This window comes from Vombatus ursinus, unplaced genomic scaffold (genome assembly GCF_900497805.2).
Source record: "Vombatus ursinus unplaced genomic scaffold, bare-nosed wombat genome assembly UNPS02014810.1, whole genome shotgun sequence".
Lineage (NCBI taxonomy): Eukaryota > Metazoa > Chordata > Mammalia > Diprotodontia > Vombatidae > Vombatus > Vombatus ursinus.
The window spans coordinates 21,362,083-21,380,480 of record NW_020954588.1 but is presented as its reverse complement, the minus strand read 5'-3'; the positions used below and the strand labels follow the sequence as shown (position 1 = coordinate 21,380,480).

The 18,398-nt window shown below is 40.7% G+C and overlaps 1 protein-coding gene across 2 annotated transcripts in view; it reads right to left on the bottom strand.

The window, feature by feature from the left end:
• Window positions 1-868: 868 nt before the first annotated feature.
• Window positions 869-18,398, bottom strand: part of ZMAT3 (zinc finger matrin-type 3) — a 36,313-nt gene continuing 18,783 nt past the window's right edge. For both annotated transcript variants that reach the window (XM_027875929.1, XM_027875930.1), the window contains exons 3-6: window positions 16,143-16,262; window positions 11,626-11,792; window positions 11,381-11,481; window positions 869-2,005 (exon numbers count right to left, since the gene is read on the bottom strand). In XM_027875929.1, coding sequence (XP_027731730.1) covers window positions 1,797-2,005; window positions 11,381-11,481; window positions 11,626-11,792; window positions 16,143-16,262 — 597 coding nt within the window. In that variant the 3' untranslated portion in view covers window positions 869-1,796. The remainder of the gene's footprint in view (window positions 2,006-11,380; window positions 11,482-11,625; window positions 11,793-16,142; window positions 16,263-18,398) is intronic.

Here is an 18,398-nt window from a genome sequence, read left to right as displayed (position 1 = left end):
TCACACAAAAACTAAACATCCTGACATACAATAGGAGACAGAACTTTCAGATTCGTAGAATTAAACCACCAGCACAAGGATATTACATATACAGACAGACCTTTAGCAGCAAACAAAAGAACTTACTGGTCAATGAGAAAGACCCAAAAAAAAAACTCCCTCAATTCCTCATTTTTTGAGGCAGAGCTATAATGCTGGTTTTTCTTAAAACAAAGAAGATGGAGAGAGAAACCTCTAAGATGTCACAGAGTTGATCATCCTTCTGTCTCTAGAAAGCAATACTTATCCCTCAATCCCTCTACCATTTTTTGTAGAAGGCAGGTCTCTTAGCTATCATCCAATTGTCCCCAAGTTCAAGTATTAAATGAAGAAACTACAGTACTCTGAAATTGATCTCATATTCTACTTGAAGGAAAATGGAGAAGGATGAGAACAATTATTAAAAAAAAAAACCCTGAGGGGCACATTTAATTGAATGAGCAGCAAAAGGTTAGAATTGGACAAATGATACAATCTAAAATCAACTTTACAGAGAAACTGTCTTTTAAGGGAACTCTTAGCCTTGGCTCTTTTTATTTGAAAAGGAGCAAAAGGTTAGGAAAAAGCAGCAAAGGTACAGTCTTTCTGAGATACGAAGTAAACAGTTTCACCCAACACCAGAAAGCACTATATTAGTTAACCAAGCACCTACAGAAGAGAAGGGGGGAGCAGTCAGATAGGGAAGAGGAGGTGCAAGGAGATGCCTAATTCAATGATCAGACATGCACAACATTCTAGAATGATTATAGTCATTCCAGAGAAGATAAAGTATAAAAGGAAAGGGGACCAAACACTGTGCATTTAAATGCAGAAATGGTGAAAATTAAAATACATTTTTTTTATCCTACTTTATTTAAAGAACAAAACATAATGGGTATCCCTTAGAACATTGAGTAGGTCCAGCCTAGCAAATATAGAGAGTGAGCATGAAATTGTTCATAACATCTGTGAAATAGCCCAAATCTTATGGCCAGGAACTCCCACATAAGTGCATATTATTACACAACATAATACAATCCTTGGATTGAAAACTAATCAAAATTTTGCCTATTTTCTGAAACCATCTTTTGTATACACACTTTATCATTTTTAAAAAGCTCAGAGGTTATTAAGAGTTGTTTTAACCTCAAAATACCCACAGCACAGCTGGGAACTACATAAAAACAAGCTGATTAGAATTGAAAAGTATGTATCTATGAAGCAGAAGGTAGTGGTAGAGAGGATGAAGGCAGACAGAGATCAGAAACTGGAAATGAAGCCTGGCCACAAGGAGGGTGGATCAGATGTGTTGGAGTGTAATGAAATTCACACAGTGGACAGACCCTTGTAGTTCTATTAAGAGATCACATTATAGAAGGAATTAAAGTGTCAGGAAAGACTCTGAAGCCATTTGTACCAATCGTCCTAGTCATACTGCACCAAGATGGTAGCCCACGTAAAGGCATGGAGAACTGAAACCTACACTTCCCTCCATCTAGTCAGTTTCCAAAGCTACTTTCCATACGGTAAGGCCACGTGCCTTCTGAAGATTAGCTAAATAAAACTAACCTGAAAACCCATCATGACCCAAAAAGCTCATTCTTTTTGAATCAGATTTTAACGCCTCAAGGTACCATTAGGTTTATAGATATCTACATGGAAGCAGAGGCATGTAATCATGTCAAAAATGGCCACAAAGCAGGACAGGTTGACAGAAGGCAAAAGAAGCAGGCAAGACAAAGTGCTTTATCTGAAATGACAATCAGCAATGGGCTTCACTATAAGTATCCCAGATTCTCCATCTCATTCCTGTACCGCTGCTCAGACACCTTGCTCTTGTGCTGTTTACTTTCTAAATGCTGCCTAAATTCCATCTCTTCACCAGCCCCGGCATTACACATGGAGCAGTAAAACTGGCCGCTGGGGGTGACACACATGGCAAGGTCACGGGGAATCCACTGTCGAGATCGAGGATTGAAGTAAGGCCCTATTGAAACAGACACAAAAAGATAAAGGGGAACACAATTGAAATGGCTGGGCAAGGTTTCAGAAGTACACGTTCAATAAACAAAGCCATAAACCATATGTTTGTAAATTCAACTTTAAACGAGACAAAATGTGCAGTGAATTATAATAGCTAGCATTTATAGAGTGTGAAAGAGGAATGTTTAACACAAATTATTTCCTTTGATCCTCACTACAACCCTGTGAGGTTTTACAGATGAGGAAACTGAGCCTAGGAGAGGTAAAATGTCTTACCCAGGATCACATAACCAGTAAGTGTCCTAGGCAGGATTTGAACTCAGGAGTCTTGTGGACTCCAGGTCCCGCACTTTATCCATTATACCATCTACTTGATCCAAAACAAAAAAAAAAAAAGCTAGTAAGTGTATGCTCCATGGTAACTCAGTGCCTCATTGTTGTATGAAGGTGACTCCAGTCTACCAAAGGCTTTGCCAGTGAAACACAAGTTCCTCTTGGTCCTATGGAGCTGGCAAAGCTTCCACTGTCATCCTAGTTAAAGGTCAATTTCTCCTGCCCACAAACCAACCTAGCCTCGAAATGATGAAGCCTTTAGCCATGGTGACCCAGAAAGCAAAAAGACCACATTTTAACAACTCATGCTTAGAGTGCTCTGCCTTTTGCAAAGTGCCTTCCTGACAATACCCCCTGAGTCATGGCTTCACACTATGTAGTAGAAGTATTAATATCCCTTTTCTACAGCTGAGCAAACAAAATTAGAGAGGTTACAGTCACACAGCTATTAAATCAGAAGAATCAGGACTCCGAGTCTGGAGTCCACATCATGACACCAAATTTGCTCCTTGTGCAGGACGGAATTATCCAAATTCTTCCTTAAAAGGATACAGTTCATCCAATCCTCCAATGTCTTAAGGGTTTTATTGCCCTAAACAAAGGAAAACAGAAGGAAACACTAGAGGACTAATCGAGGATTCTTCTCGCCATCACAAAGAGTTCCTTTTAATTCCTGTAATATTTGCTACCTCCAACTTCCCCCTCCCAAAACAAATGCTTCACATCAATACGGAAAATGCCTAATGACTTCATTTTCTGAACAGATGGGCTCTGGGGGTCATGGAATTCTTCTTCCTGATGAAGTAAACCCATAAGCAAGATCAGATGATGAACTATAAGATACAGAAGATAGAGTCTCCCATCAAGAAAATAGATAGGCGCAAAGAGCCTTCCAGATGGTAAAAATGTTTGTGCAATGCAGGGAGCCCAGACTTACAAGGGAGCTGGCAGCCACCCATAAGAAGGGGCAGGTCAAAGAGGGAACAGAGCAGAACTCTTAGCTTCACTAGCTGCTTACCATGACACTTTCCTGTAACAATAGAAACAGCAGTAAACAAGCCAAACCAATCACCTGGTTCCTACGAAAGGAGTGGTGGCCTACCCAGATATCTGCTCCTCTCCAAACTCCCTCAGGTGGACCAGACCTTGAAAGAATGCAAATCTAGACCCAAGATTTTCTTAGCTTGCCTTTTTTCCAATATATCATCTGCCTATACCCTGTCTTCAAAAGAACTGAGAATAAGGACTAGACTGCTGATTTCATTTATTAGAGATGCTGAGAACATTAAGAATGTGACTTGCCCAGGGTTACATAGCCAATATGTGTCAGAGGCAGTACTCAAAGGATCATTTTACAAATAAAGAAACTCAGACCAAGATAGGTTAGGTGGCTTACAAAGAGTCACAAAATCAGTATGTATCAGAGACAAGACTTAAAGGATCACAGATCATAGGATCAGAGATTTAGAGTTTGCCCCAGACCTTTACTAGCTATGTGATCCTGGGCAAGTCACTTAATGTCTCAGCCTCAGTTTCCTTACCTATAAAATGAAGAGGTTGGACTTAGTGGCCTTTAGGCTCGGATCTTTCCAACTCCATATCCAGCACTCTGCCCCCTGAACCACCTTGAACACAGGTCTTCCTGGCACCCAAACAGATCTCTATGCATTGAACAACATTGACTCTTTTTCCTTCTTCATCTCTTAATTTTTTTCTATATCCTTCCCTCTTACTATCCTCACTGTCCCTGCAAAGATGCCATCATTGGAAATCAAGAGCAGGGAGAAATGACTATAAAGCAAAAGATCTGAATTCTAAGACAACTAATCAATACTTAAGCATATTGCCTGGTATCCTCTTCAAAGCTGCTGTTTGTAAGACTATCCTCTTACACTGACAACAGTGTCATTGCCCAATACATTTGGGGGGGACCTCTCTTTGAGAATTGTTTTCAGTGCCTCTAACCCAGTCAAACATTCTTCACTATTTCAGGTATGGGTTCAATTAGCTGGCTACATAAGCTTCTTCCATTCTGTCATTCATCTCTTGAGAATGGTTATGACTTAGGGAAATGGTCAAATGTCATTTGTGGCCAAAGCTGGTGACTCAAGCTGATTTAATACCTTTGAGGAGTCTCAAGAATGAGGCATGGACTCAAAGTCTGATTCCTAAACAGGCTTTGAAAGAAATACCCAAACCAACACTCTCCAGAACTGTTGGGAGCAATGGTAGGGGCATCTTTGGAACAAAGACAGAACTAATTTAAAAGAAACATTCATTAGGTTACATTGGAATCTGAGGCTTCGAGCTGGGTGGGACCTTGGTGGGACCTTTAGAGTTCATCTAGCCCCATCCTTTCATTTTACAGATGAGGAAACAGAGACCCTGAGAAGAAAGGTGACTGGTTCCTCTATTTCCTTACCTCCCACTCACTTCTCAAACCAGTGCAATCCAAACAACTCTTTCCTGGATTACTTGTGATTTCCTTAAAATAGCCAACCCAATTTGATTTTTCTATATCATATGTTGTCTGGAATTATACCTTCAATCCATAGATCCATTTTCTACCAGATTTTCTCATCATGTCTCTAACCCTAATCCTATATGACTAAACCATGCCTAAAATCATCTTCCACTTAATCTGTAAGTACCTTATGTGTATATATAGTCACTTGTGTTGTCTCCCCTCCCCTATTAGAATGTGACCTCTATGAGGGCAGGGGCTGCATTTCCGCCTTTCTTTGAATTCTCAGCACTTAAGATAGAGCCTGGCACATAGTAAGTGCTTAATAAATGCTTGTAGACTGCTTGCCTGATCTCTGAGCTACTAAAACCACTGGCCTTTCTTCAGTCTTCATCCTTCTTGGCCTCTCTACAGTATCTGATACCATGGAACATGCCCTCCTCCTGGACATTCCCTTCTCCCTAAGCTTTCATGGCATTGCTATCTCTCATCTCTCCTCAGGCTCCTTTGTAGGATCGTCATTCACATCCAACCTCCCAAGCATCAATATACCTCCCCTTCAGGGCTCTGTCTTCTATCTCTTCACCATCTCTCAATGAGTAATCTTACCCATGATCACATTGGTTCATGCTCATTACTTTGCTAGGTCTATAGACCTAGATTTCTAGGTCTATATATCCAGCCTTCACATCCATCCATCCATCCATGGGTGTGTCTTCCAGTCACACATCACCAGTTGCCTACCATCTCTACATGTCTATCTCCCATGGGCATCTCAGATTTGACATGGCAAAAAGGAAGTCATTATGATTTCCTCTAAACAGACCTTTGGGTCCTGACTTTCATATTTCTGTCCAGGAAACCACCATCTTTGCAGTCATGCAGGCTGACCAACTCAAAGTCATCTTCAACTTGTTCCTCTCCCTCATCCCACATGGCCAGTCAGCTGCCAAGATCCTTTGATGCTTACTTGCATCTCTCTTTCACCCATCCCCTTCTCTTTATTCACACATCCTCATCTCATCTTACCTAGACTGCTACAATAGCATAGCAATTGGCCTCTTTGTCTCCAGTTGCCCTTGTCATCCATCCCCTACCCAGTCATCATGTGATTATTCCCAAAACATTCCCAAAGGTTTGAACATGTTATTTCTTTGTTTCAGTGACTCTATTTTCTCCACAATAAAACATAAACTCCTCTGCTGCCCACGCAACCACCATTCACCATTTATAGTCTACTGTGTATGCTATCATACTAAGTGCCAAAGATCCAGAGACATGACTTGCTCTTTCAGTTGGAAAGAAGAATGTTCAAAATAGAAGTGGAAAGAAGGGGTAGACATGAGAGGTGGGAATCCTTCAAGCCCTAAGCTATGGCAGAGGTAGAATCGATGTGATTTTGCAACTGACTGGATGCATGAGGTGAATGAATGGAAAGAGTCAAAGATAACTCTGAGATTGTGAGTTGGAATCATTGGGGTGATAGTGGAACCCTCAGTAGAACAACAAAGATGTGAGAAGAAGAAGTAAACTTCAGAAGGAACATTTCAAGTTCAGGTTGCATCATATTGAGTTTGTGGGGCCAACAGGACAGCCAGGTGGAGATAGCTAGCAAGCACTCAAAAAATAAATGAGCTGGGACAGGAGCTCCAGGGAAAAGGTGGGGTGGGGGTGAGAACACCAAGAAGGGAGATAGATGGAAGATAGAAGAGGCTCTAGAGCAGGCCCTTGAGGGCTATTAGGAGCCAGTTGTTTTAGCCACAAAGATAAGGCTACTTGGACAGTCTCATCTCCTCCTGAATCTCTTGGCTTTGACACTTTAGACCTCTGACACTTAGCTAGTCTTCCATCCCTCCTAGTCAAACAGCCAGGAAAACAGAAAATCCAACAGTCACTGGTTCTCTCCTCTTTCTCACCGAGTCCACTAATATACACATATAGGGATATTGGTGTGTACCAGAGATTTCACTGGCATAGATAACTAGCTAGGTGGAAAAATCTCTCAAACAATGCAAATGACTGAACAGCATGCAATTTATAAGCTTAGAGAGTTGCCTAAGGCAACTGAGAAATTAAGTGACTTTGCCCAAGGCCACATAGACAATAGGTATAAAGGCAGGACTTAACATCAGGTCTTCTAGACTCCAAAGCCAATTATCTATCTAGTACATAAGGCTGCCTCCCTATATGCATATACACACACACACAGAGATCATAAAGCTAGACTCAAAAAATTAAATTGCAATTATACAAATGCAAAAGCTATCTTTGCTCTGGAGGACCCAAAATGGTTTTTAATGACTCTTTCTTTGCTTACACTGGGAGTCACTGATTCTATTTCTTTATCAAAAAGTTCAGGAAGGACTTGCATTTAAGAGGTAGGAGTCTGAGAACAAGAAGCAATGCTGAACAGGTATCAAAACATATGGTTCTCCTTTTTGTAAAGAGGTGGGAGAGGATAGGTAAAGAACGTCGAAGGGGGGGGAAGGAACAGCTAGGTGGTGCAGTAGATAGAGCACTGGCCCTGGAGTCGGGGAACCTGAGTTCAAATCTGGTCTCAGACCAGATACCTGACATTTACTAGTTGTGTGACCCTGGGCAAGTCACTTAACCCCAACTGCCTTGAAAAGAAAAGAAAAGAAAAGAATGTGGTGTACACCAGCAGACTTGTTTGCTTTGTTAGTCAGTTTTACTTAATTGTTTTTCCTTGTTACAAGAGTATATGGGGGGGGCAAAGTAGGGGGCAGAGCCAAGATGGCGGAGGGAAAGCAGTGACTGTCTTGAGCTCTCTCCCAAAGCCCTCCAAATACCTAAAAAAATGGCTCTAAACAAATTCTAAAGCAGCAGAACCTACAAAAAGACAGAGTGAAACAAATTTCCAGCCAAAGACAGCCTGGATGGTTGATCAGAAAGGTATATCACGCCAGGCAGGAAAAGGAGCACAGTATGGCACAGGCGCGCAGGCTGCAGTGACCCTGGAGCAGGCCGCGGAGGACTGAAACGCCGGCAGTTGTGGCGGTTTCCAGACTTCTCAAACCCTGAATGCCAAAGACAACTTAGAAGGTCAGTGGGAAAAGTCTATGACTGCAGTGAGAGAGGAGATAGGTCTCAGCCGCAAGTCCCAAGCGCAGCCTGGGACCATGGCTTTTTCCTGAGCTTCCAGCCCACAGACTGAGGGGAAATCGAGTGGCTGATCAGAGGGGGATTGCAGGGATCTCTTTGCCAGTGCTGAGGCAGGAATCTCTTGCTTTGCCCTTGCTTGGATCTGGGTTACAGTTCTGAGGGGTAGTCCTGGGGCGAGGAGGAACACTGATGTGGTGGAGCTTGTTGTGGTGGTGGAGAAAAAACACCTTGCCCCTTATCATAGCACCTTGGAAGAACTGAAAATTTACAGGTCCCTAGAAGTACCTCTGGAAATAGCTGTACAAACCCCTGAAGCTTGGGACAGTACACTCTTCACATTGGAAGCAGACTTTTACCTTAACAAAGAGTTTAAAACTCAAGTAATTGGCCAGGATCATGAGTAAGCAGCGCAAAAAGAGTCAGACTATATTATCTTACTTTGATGACAAAGAAGATCAAAACATACAACTAGAAGAAAACAACAAAGCCAAAGCTCCTACATCCAAAGCCTCCAAGAAAAATATGAATCAGTCCCAGGCCTTGGAAGAGCTCAAAAGGGATTTTGAGAAGCAACTAAGAGAAGCAGAGGAAAAACTGAGAGTGATGCAAGAAAATCATGAAAAACAAGTCAACAGCTTGCTAAAGGAGACCCAAAAAAAATACTGAAAAAAATAACACCCTAAAAAATAGCCTAACCCAAATGGCAAAAGAGGTTCAAAAAGTCAATGAGGAGAAGAATGCCCTAAAAAGCAAAATTGGCCAAATGAAAAAAGAAGTCCAAAAGATTACTGAAGAAAATACTTCCTTAAAAATCAGAATAGAACAATTGGAAGCTAGTGACTTTATGAGAAATCAAGACACTGTAAAACAAATCCAAAAGAATGAAAAATTAGAAAACAATGTGAAATATCTCATTGGAAAAACAACTGACCTGGAAAATAGATCCAGGAGAGAGAATTTTAAAATAGGTGGACTATCTGAAAGCCATGATCAAAAAAAGAGCCTAGACATCATCTTTCAAGAAATTATCCAGGAAAACTGTCCTGATATTCTAGAACCACAGGGCAAAATAGAAATTGAAAGAATCCACTGATCTCCTCCTGAAAGAGATCCCCAAAGGAAAACTCCTAGGAATATTGTGGCCAAATTCCAGAGTTCCCAGGTCAAGGAGAAAATATTACAAGCAGCCAGAAAGAAACAATTCAAGTATTGTGGAAACACAATCAGGATAACATAAGATTTAGCTGCTTCTACATTAAAGGACCACAGGGCATGGAATATAATACTCCGGAGAGCAAAGGAGATAGGATTACAACCAAGAATCACCTACCCAGCAAAACTGAGTATAATCCTGCAGGGGAAAAAATGGTCATTCAGTGAAATAAAGGACTTTCAAGCATTCTTGATGAAAAGACCAGAGTTGAATAGAAAATTTGATTTTCAAATACAAGACTCAAGTGGAACATGAAGAGGTAAACAGGAAAGAGAAAATCATGAGATTTATTAAGGTTGAACTGTTTACATTCTTGCATGGAAAGATGGCATTTGTAAATCATGAGACCTTTGTCAGTATTAGGGTAGTTGGAGGGGAAAAAATTATATGTATGTATATAGATAGATAGATAGATAGAGGGCACAGGGTGAGTTGAAAATGAAGGGGTCATATCTGGAGAATAAAATTAAGGGGTGAGAGAGGAATATATTAGGAGAAGGAGAAAGGGAGAGGTAAAAGGGGGTAAATTATCCCACAAAAAAAAAACGAAAAGAAAAGGCTCTTACAGTGGAGGGGAAACGGGGGAAGGTGAGAGGGAATGAGTGAATCTTAACTCTCATAGGATTTGACTTAAGGAGGGAATAACATACATACTTAATTGGGTGTGGAAATCTGTCTTACCCTACAGGAAAATAGGGGGGGAAGGGGACAAGAGAGTAGGGAAATGATAGAGAGGAAGGCGGATTGGGAAAGGGAGTAATCAGAAGCAAATACTTCTGAGGAGGGACAGGGTCAAAAGAAAGAATAGAATAAATGGGTGGGCGGGATAGCATTAAGGGAAATAGAGTTAGTTTTTCACAGCATGTCTACTATGGAAGTGTTTTGCATAACTGCACATATATAACCTATATTTAGTTGCTTGCCTTATCAATGAGGGTAGGTGGGGAGGGAGGAAGGGAGAAAATTTGGAACCCAAAGTTTTAAAAACACATGTTTAAAAAAAGTTTTCACATGCAACTGGGAAATAAGAAATATAGGAAATGTGGTACAGAAATCTATCCTGCCCTATAGGAAAATTGAAGGGGAAGGGGATAAGAGAAGGGGGGGAGAGATAGAAAGGAAGGCAGACTAGTGGAAGGGGTATTCAGAATGCATGCCATCTAGGGGTGGGGGGAGGGGCGAGATGGGGTGAAAATTTGGAACTCAAAATCAAAAAAAAAAAAAGAAAAGGGATGAGTATTAAAAAAAAAAAGAGCATATGGCGGGGGCAGCTATGTGGCATGGTGGATACAGCACCAGTCCTGGCATCAGGAGGACCTGAATTCAAATCCAGCTTCAGACACATAACACTAGCTGTGTAACTCTGGGCAAGTCACCTGACCTCAATTGCCTCACCAAAAAAAAAAAAAGGGGGGGGTGGAGCATATATGCTATTGGGGGAGGAGAACATATCAGAATATGCCTATCAAGGTTAAAAAGAAAATCCTGAAATAAGTAGATCCAGCCCATTTATACAGCCAAGCTTAAACCATTCAGCTGGCGAATACTACAGGAATAAGAAAACCACAATGCAAATGGTTAAAATGAAAGCAATGAGAATACTAGAAAAGAAAAAAAGCAAAGCGCATTCTACTTCTCACCTAAGTCTGTGAGTCAAATATTCCAGTTTTCTTCAGCAACTTGTTGGTCCCAAAGCAATTTCATTTGCATAAGAAGTACGAATTCCTTAAAATCAGGGACTGTTTTTTGAATGATGTAATTAGATATTTGTAAACCTTAAAGCACCATATAAATGCTAGCTATTATGATATACAATGATATTTAATAGGAATATCATTATTACTATAATTATTATTAGTTCACCATTCTTTGGATCTCCAGTGCTTAGCATAGGGCCTAGCACATAGAAGGCATAAAATAAATGCTTTTTTGACTTAGAATTTCCTGCTATTAATGTAGGACACAACTTTGTGACTTAGCTTTAGAAAGTTGTCTGGGTACTGAAAAATTAACTGATAGGACCAGTCACAGTCACATACGAACACACACACACACACAGAGGTAGAATCACAGGCTAGACTTCAACTCTGGTCTTTCTGACTCCAGGGCTACCACTCTACTCACAACGCCACACTAACAAAGGAATTACTACTTCAAAAATTATCAGGATGTGTGACAAGAAAAAAAAAATTTTCAGACAATTTCTCTACCCTGACTACAGGCAAATTAGGAGATATGTAAGGTACCTGTATTATTTTGAAGAGCATATGCATTCCTCCTATTCTGCATCATTTTATATTCATTCCCTTCTTTCCGGGTCCTCCGTTGACTTGCCTCTGATGAATCCCTGAAAAAGAAAAATGGAAAAAGGGGGTGTTGGGAAAAGGGAAGAGACAGAGATGTGACTAGAAGCCCATTCAAAGCAGTGAGTCTTGCCCACAAGCCCCACACACTACGTCAGCAGGCTTAGGCAAAGGTGGGTGATACCTACAAGGACAGGTTGTTCTGGGCCTCCACCAGTCTTGTCCTCTTAGCGTGATTCTTCCCTTTGTAGTGAGCCTGGGCCACAGCAAGGGAACTAAAGGAAGCATCACAGAGCTTACAGTAATCATTCTCTGTGGCCCTGATCACTCTGCTGCCAGGCTTGGAGATGTCCACCTGCCAACAGAGAAGCAACAGGGGGAAATGGCATCAGCTGATAGAGAACTCACAAGGAAGCTAGGTCCTTTGGCTCCTTTCAAAGGCCCTCCTTAAGAACATTGTACACAATAACAGCCACATTGTGCAATGACTAATATTGATAGACTTAATCCTTCTTAGCAATACAAGGATCTAAGACATCTCCAAAGGCCTCATGATGGAAAAAGCTATCCACATCCAAAGAAAGAACTATGGAGTTTGAATGCAGATCAAAGCATACTAGTTGCTATTTTTTTTTCTTCTGTTGTATTTTGTTTCTTCTTTCTGGTGGTTCCTCCTATTGGTTCTAATTCTTCCTAACGACATGACTAATGTGAAAATATGTTTAATAGGAATGTATATGTATAGCCTATATCAGATTGCACGCTGTCTTGGGGAGGGAAGGGGAGAAAAATTTAAAACTCAAAAGCTTATGGAAGTGATTGTTGATAATTCAAAATAAATTAATAAAAGAAGTTTTTTTAAATTTAAAAATTTTTTTAAAAAAGGCCCTCCTTAGTACTGAACAACCACGTGGGGGATTACAGTACCATAGATTGAGGGCCAAAAGAGACATCCAACCCCTTTATTTTATAGATGAGGATTTTGCGGCCAACATGGGTAGAATGACCTTAAGGTTACCTAGGTGAAGAAGTCCCTGACAAGTCATTTAATCTCTCTAGGCCTCAGTTGATGAGATGAGGATCTCTAAAATGAAGGGCTGAGACTAGATGGCAAAATCTATGTATGATCTCATGGTCCCAAGTGGCAGAGCCAAGATCTGAACCCAGATCCATCAACTCCAACTACAGCACTCTTCCCACACTACCTAAGAATGAGGTCTTTAATATTTCTCTATGCCCCCTGTGGAGTCACCCAGGATTCTCTGCTCCCTTCCTAGGAAGTCTGGAGAAGTGTGACAGCTTAGCATAAGCTTCAAGACAAATGGAATAAGTATCTTTTATTCTCACTGGTAGGAGGTCTTGGCTCTTGAAGGAAAGAAGATAATTTTTGAATCGTGATTTTGTGTTACAACAACGTTTCACCTATACTTAAATATGTGAATGGCTGATTACCCTCTCCACTATGGAAATAAGAAAAAGAATTGAAATTATGGTGGAGTACAGACTGAAATCATATATCAGCCAAAGCTTTGAAAATAAGGCCTAAGAAACTTTACCAGGAAAAAAATTAAATAAATCTCACCCCAGAATTAACTGGGCGGGGGGGGGGGGGGAAATGCACCACAGGCAGCTAGGTGGTGCAGATAGAGCACCTGGCCTAGGGTCAGGAAGACCTGAGTTCAAGTATAGCCTCAGACACTTACTAGCTATGTGACCCTGGGCAAGTCACTTAACCCTGTTTGCCTTGGTTTCCTCATCTGTAAAATGAGCTGGAGAAGGAAAAAACAAACCACTCCAGTATTTCTTCCAAGAAAATCCCAAATGAGGTCATAAAGAGTCTGACAAGACTGAAACGACTGAATAAAGAGCAGGGGGTAAGCAAGCATAATGGTAGAACAAGTACAGTCTAAGCCTAAGGTTTCACCCATGACCTACCAATGTGGAAGTACCCTCTACCAATGAGGATCAGTAGCTTATCTATAACTCATGGTCTGTAAGGCTGTCTGGAGCACTGAGGGGTAAAGTAACTTGTCCAGAGTCACACAACAATATGAAACAAAGGCAGTACTTGAAGCTACTCCAAAGCCAGCCCCTCTATCCACTACATTGTGTCATCTCTCACAATCAGTGACCAAACAAATATTTTCTAAATGCCTATTGCATACAAGACTCTATGGTCTATACCCCAAGGAAGTCAATGAAAGTAAGAATGGCCCCATATAAGCAAAAATATTCATATCAGAAATATTTGTGGTAGCAAAAATAAAGTGTATGCCCAACAACTAGGGAAGAGATAAACAAATCGTGGTACATGAACGTCACAAAATCTTACTATGCGGTAAGAAACAATGAAAATGAGGAATACAGAGAAGACTGAAAAGACGTGAACTGATACAAAGTGCAAATAAGTGGAGAATGAGGAAAACAACACACACACACACACACACAGTACTACAAAAATGTAAATGAAAACAACAAAATCATGAAACTATGCTGATGGGTCCACTACAAATGTTATATAATTTCAACTGGGTTCTCACTTTGGCAAGGCAATTATTTCTACACCTTCTTAAGCAATTCACTGTCACACTTACCATGCTAGCTCTACCAAACCTTTTAACTTAACACATACTAACTGTGTGACCCTGGGCAAGTCACTTAACCCCAACTGCCTAAAAATTAAATTTTTTTTAATTTTAAAAAAATAAAAATTAAATTAAAAATAAGTACGAACAGAACGGAGCAAAGAAAGCCCTGGATGTGGGAGTCAGAAGAGTTATTCCAGACCTGCCACCAGCACTTAGTGGTGGGATCTTAGTCAAGTGACTTGAACATTTCAGCCTCAGTTTCCTTCTCTGTAAAATGGGAAACACCTGCCAAAGTGACCTCAAGACCAAAAGTGGCATAAACTATAAAAGGATATTCCAAATGTGAGGGACTGTAGCTTACTCAGCATGTGGCACCATGCCATATCTTGAATTCAGGAAGTGCTTAATTGTTTCTCTCATTCATCCAGTATGAATGAGCTAGGCACAAGGAATTGAGGCCCAAATCAGAGTGTGGCGGTAGGGATGGGAAAGGAGGGGCTGTTGACATGTTTCCGGAAAACTGACAAGCCTTGGTAATGACTCTGGGGTCATTATGGGGGCCAGAAAAGACAAATATGGTCCCATGGTTTCAAATCAAGGTGACGTGGAGAATGATGGTATAATTAACCAAAAGTTAGGAAGAATGGTTTAGGTTTGGATGAAATCAATTAGGAGAACCTTAAAACCCTACTGAGATCCTTCTTGACCTCAGTCATTTCCTGTTACTATTTGAGGAAAGCTATACTAAGGCAGCTCCATTCATATCTGCCCAATGTTCTTCAGCCACGTTGGATAAATTTTGAGTAACTGTCACTTAATAGAGAGATACGTTCTTCACAGAAGAATAGAATTAAGAGTTAAAGGGGACATCAGTGGTGACTAGTCCAACCCATCCCCCAAAGGGAACCTCCCCCCCATACCAACTGACAAGTGGATAAGTCTGTGTCCTATGTCAGTTGAACAACATGCAAGTAGCAGCGGCATCTGCTCTGACATTTTGGAGGAATTCACAGTCTACTTGGGACATCACTAAGGTGAAAACCATTTAATTCAACCAACTAACCTCTAAAGGCCCCATCTTGACTCAAGGTCCTCTCTTGACTCATGATTCTGCATTCTGTTTCTCATATTTCCTAAGAAACTCATGAAATTTAGCAGTTCATTTTTATAACAGTTCATAAAGTTGCTTGGTTTGGAAGGTATTGTTTCATTTTAGAGAAGAAGGGAAAGGAAAATAGTGTAGGTGGCTAGTACTCTTATTTCTACTTTACAGACTGCAAATTGAAGTAGAAACAGAATTTTTCCCCCACAAAAAAAAACCAGGAAGCTGCCTGAAGGCAGGAACTATTTCATTCTGTCTTGTACCCCCAGATCCTGGGCACAGCACCTAGCACAATGGAGGCACTTAATAAATGATTGCGGATTGATTGATTGATTGTCTGATAGATGTTTTACCCAACAGTCTATATGATGAATCCAAAGCAGATGAAGGAACAGATTCCTACTGTCTTGTCCAATTCTCAGATTTACACCCCTTGAGCTATTCTTCAAAGATCTCTGAATTTTGGCTCAGAAATGAATTTGGATTTTTGTTCAAGTTTTTCACTTGATACTGGAATCCAGAAGGAGCTTAAATCAGGCTTCCTGCTAGGTAGCCAGGAAAAGGGATTATTTGTGATGGAATGAGGTCCTCCGATTACACATTCAGGAACAGCCTAGAAATCATTCCTTCCTCTCAGTCTGGTAGACTGGATTCACTTAACCTAGGAAGTGGAAGATTACACAGAGACAGACTCCCATTAACTATATTGTCATCACATCTGAGTCACACTCAACGTAAAATCTCCACTACCATGGCTAGCAGAACTTTGCATCCATCAAACCCAGGCCCCTGAATGAAGAGGGAGAGACAGAACCACATTTCAGGAGCATTTGACCTGTCTAATAATGGGTTTGTGGAAAAAATTAAACAGCTCTCATTCCTGACTATCTATTAATCTTCTAGCTCCCATCTGTCATAAAACATCTGCCAGGACTGTTCCTCATTGAGTAAGACAAGAAGATTTTGTTTCCAAGAAAGGTGAGAACTTTCTGACCAACATCTCTTCCCACCTTACCTGGGGGGAAGCTGGCACGACAGGAGGGGGGACGGGCTCCACTACATGGCTCATTCTGGTAGAGGGTGGACAGCTACTTGCCGCATAGTAATTCCGGAGTTTCTTACTATGATTTTTACCCTAGAAACAGAGTGGCATAAGTCATTATCACCAGGAAAGTTTTCAGTCATGTGATTCTATTTTTTTTTTAAATCAACATTCATTCATTCATTCGTTCACCCAGCATAGATTAAGGACCTATGTGCCAGGTGCTATGCTGGATACAAAGGACAAAAGTGAAGTACTCCACGAACCCAAATACATTTTGATCTAGGGAGATACAATGTATACCAAGATAAGTGGAATATAAAATACATACAAATATAAAATATACAAAAAGTAAATACAAAGTAATTTCATGTAGAGAAGAACTTTAGATATTATCTAGTCCAAAGATCCTTAACTTTTATGCATGAGAGACCCCTTTGGCAGAGTCAGCCTGGCAAAACCTGCCGGCCGCTCCTCAGAACAATGGTTTTATATGCACAAAATAAAATACATAGAAATAAACAACCAAAAAAATCCCACAGAAGTCAATCTTTCAAAATTTAAAAGAAGAAGCATGACTCTGGAAAGCTCGGTGGTGCAGTGGATAGAGCTCCAGCCTTGGAGTCAGGAGGACCTAAGTTCAAATCCAGCCTCTGACACTTGACACTTGCTAGCTGTGTGACCCTGGGCAAGTCACTTAACCCTGATTACCTCACCAAAAAGAAAAAAAAAGAATAAGCGTGGCTCAAAGGAACAGATATGAAAAGATGCCTCCACTCCATTCTTCAGCAGAAGCATTGTAGGTTGCACATATTTGCAGTCTTTTTCAATGTATTGATCAGTTATGTTGATTTTTCCCCTTTTATTTTCTTTAAAAAAAAACTATTTGTAACATGGGATAGCTCTCTTGGAGGGGAGAGATGGTAGAGGAAATTATGGTTATATGAAAAAACTAAAGATGTTTTTAAATATAAATAAAATACATAAGATTGCAAAGGATGACAATTACATTGCGATAGTTATCAAAAAAAAAAATTTTAAGTTCACAAACCCCAGGTTAACAATCCCTGATCTAAACTAATACCTTCAATTTCACAGATGAGGAAACTGAGTCTCAGAGAAGGGAAGTGACTTACCCAAGGTCACACAGGTAGTAGCAGGAGTGGGATTTGTACCCACTGAATCCAGCTACAAATATTTCAGAATTTCATACACTACACACATTTCATAATTTCAGCACTACCCCCTCCCTCACAAAAAAAATCACCTCACTGAACTCCATACAGATTCTAGCATGACAATTGGTTAATTCCTAATCTAAAAGTAGCCAATTACTTTCCTTATTGTTGTTCAATCATTTCAGTTGTGTTCAACTCATTGTGCCCTCAATTGGGGTTTTCTTGGCAGAGACACTAGAGGAGTTTTCCACTTCCTTCTCCAGCTCATTTTATAGATGAAGAAACTGAGACAAACAGGGTTAAGTGACTGGCCCAAGGTCACACAGCTGGGAAGTGTCTGAAGCTGAATTTTAACTCAGGTCTTCTTGACTCCAGATCCAGCAGTCTATCCACTGCACCACCAATAAAACAGAAAAGATGCCAGAGAGGAGGTGTTGCAGCAAAACCAGGAGAAACAAAATTTGTAAAACTCTGAAAATATATTGAGTTTTCCCCCAAGATCTCTGTATTTTCTCTAACTTAATTATGATCAGGAGTTACTGCCTGGAAAGGAGCTAAATGCTCTCTAGTTCTCTCTAGTGGATTCAGAGGATTTCAGAGTAACCTTGAAAGGCTCCCAAAGGCCATCTGTTCTAACCTCCCTTCTCATTTTACAGATGAGGGAACTGAGGCCCAGAGACGAGAAGTGACTTGCCCAGGGTTACACAGGGGTGGAATTTGTCCTCAGGTCCTCCAACTCCAAATCAACTGCTCTAGACACTGGAGCATGCCGTCATTGGGCCAGATAATCCAAAGTAATTGATATTTGGCCAGAGGACAAAGCCATCTGACTTCCAGACTGTGTTTTGCTTACACTATCATCCCAATCTGTCAGTGTTCCTCTAACACATGCACCAATGGTTAGCGTGAGAAAGGATACAAAGCAATGTGGAGGAGGAGGGAGAAGCCTGAGAAAGATTATTTTTTAATTGTTTCAGATAAGGCAAGGTGACAAAACAAAGGGGGTACAGGATTCCCTCAAATGTGCCATTTAAATTATTGAAATCTAAAA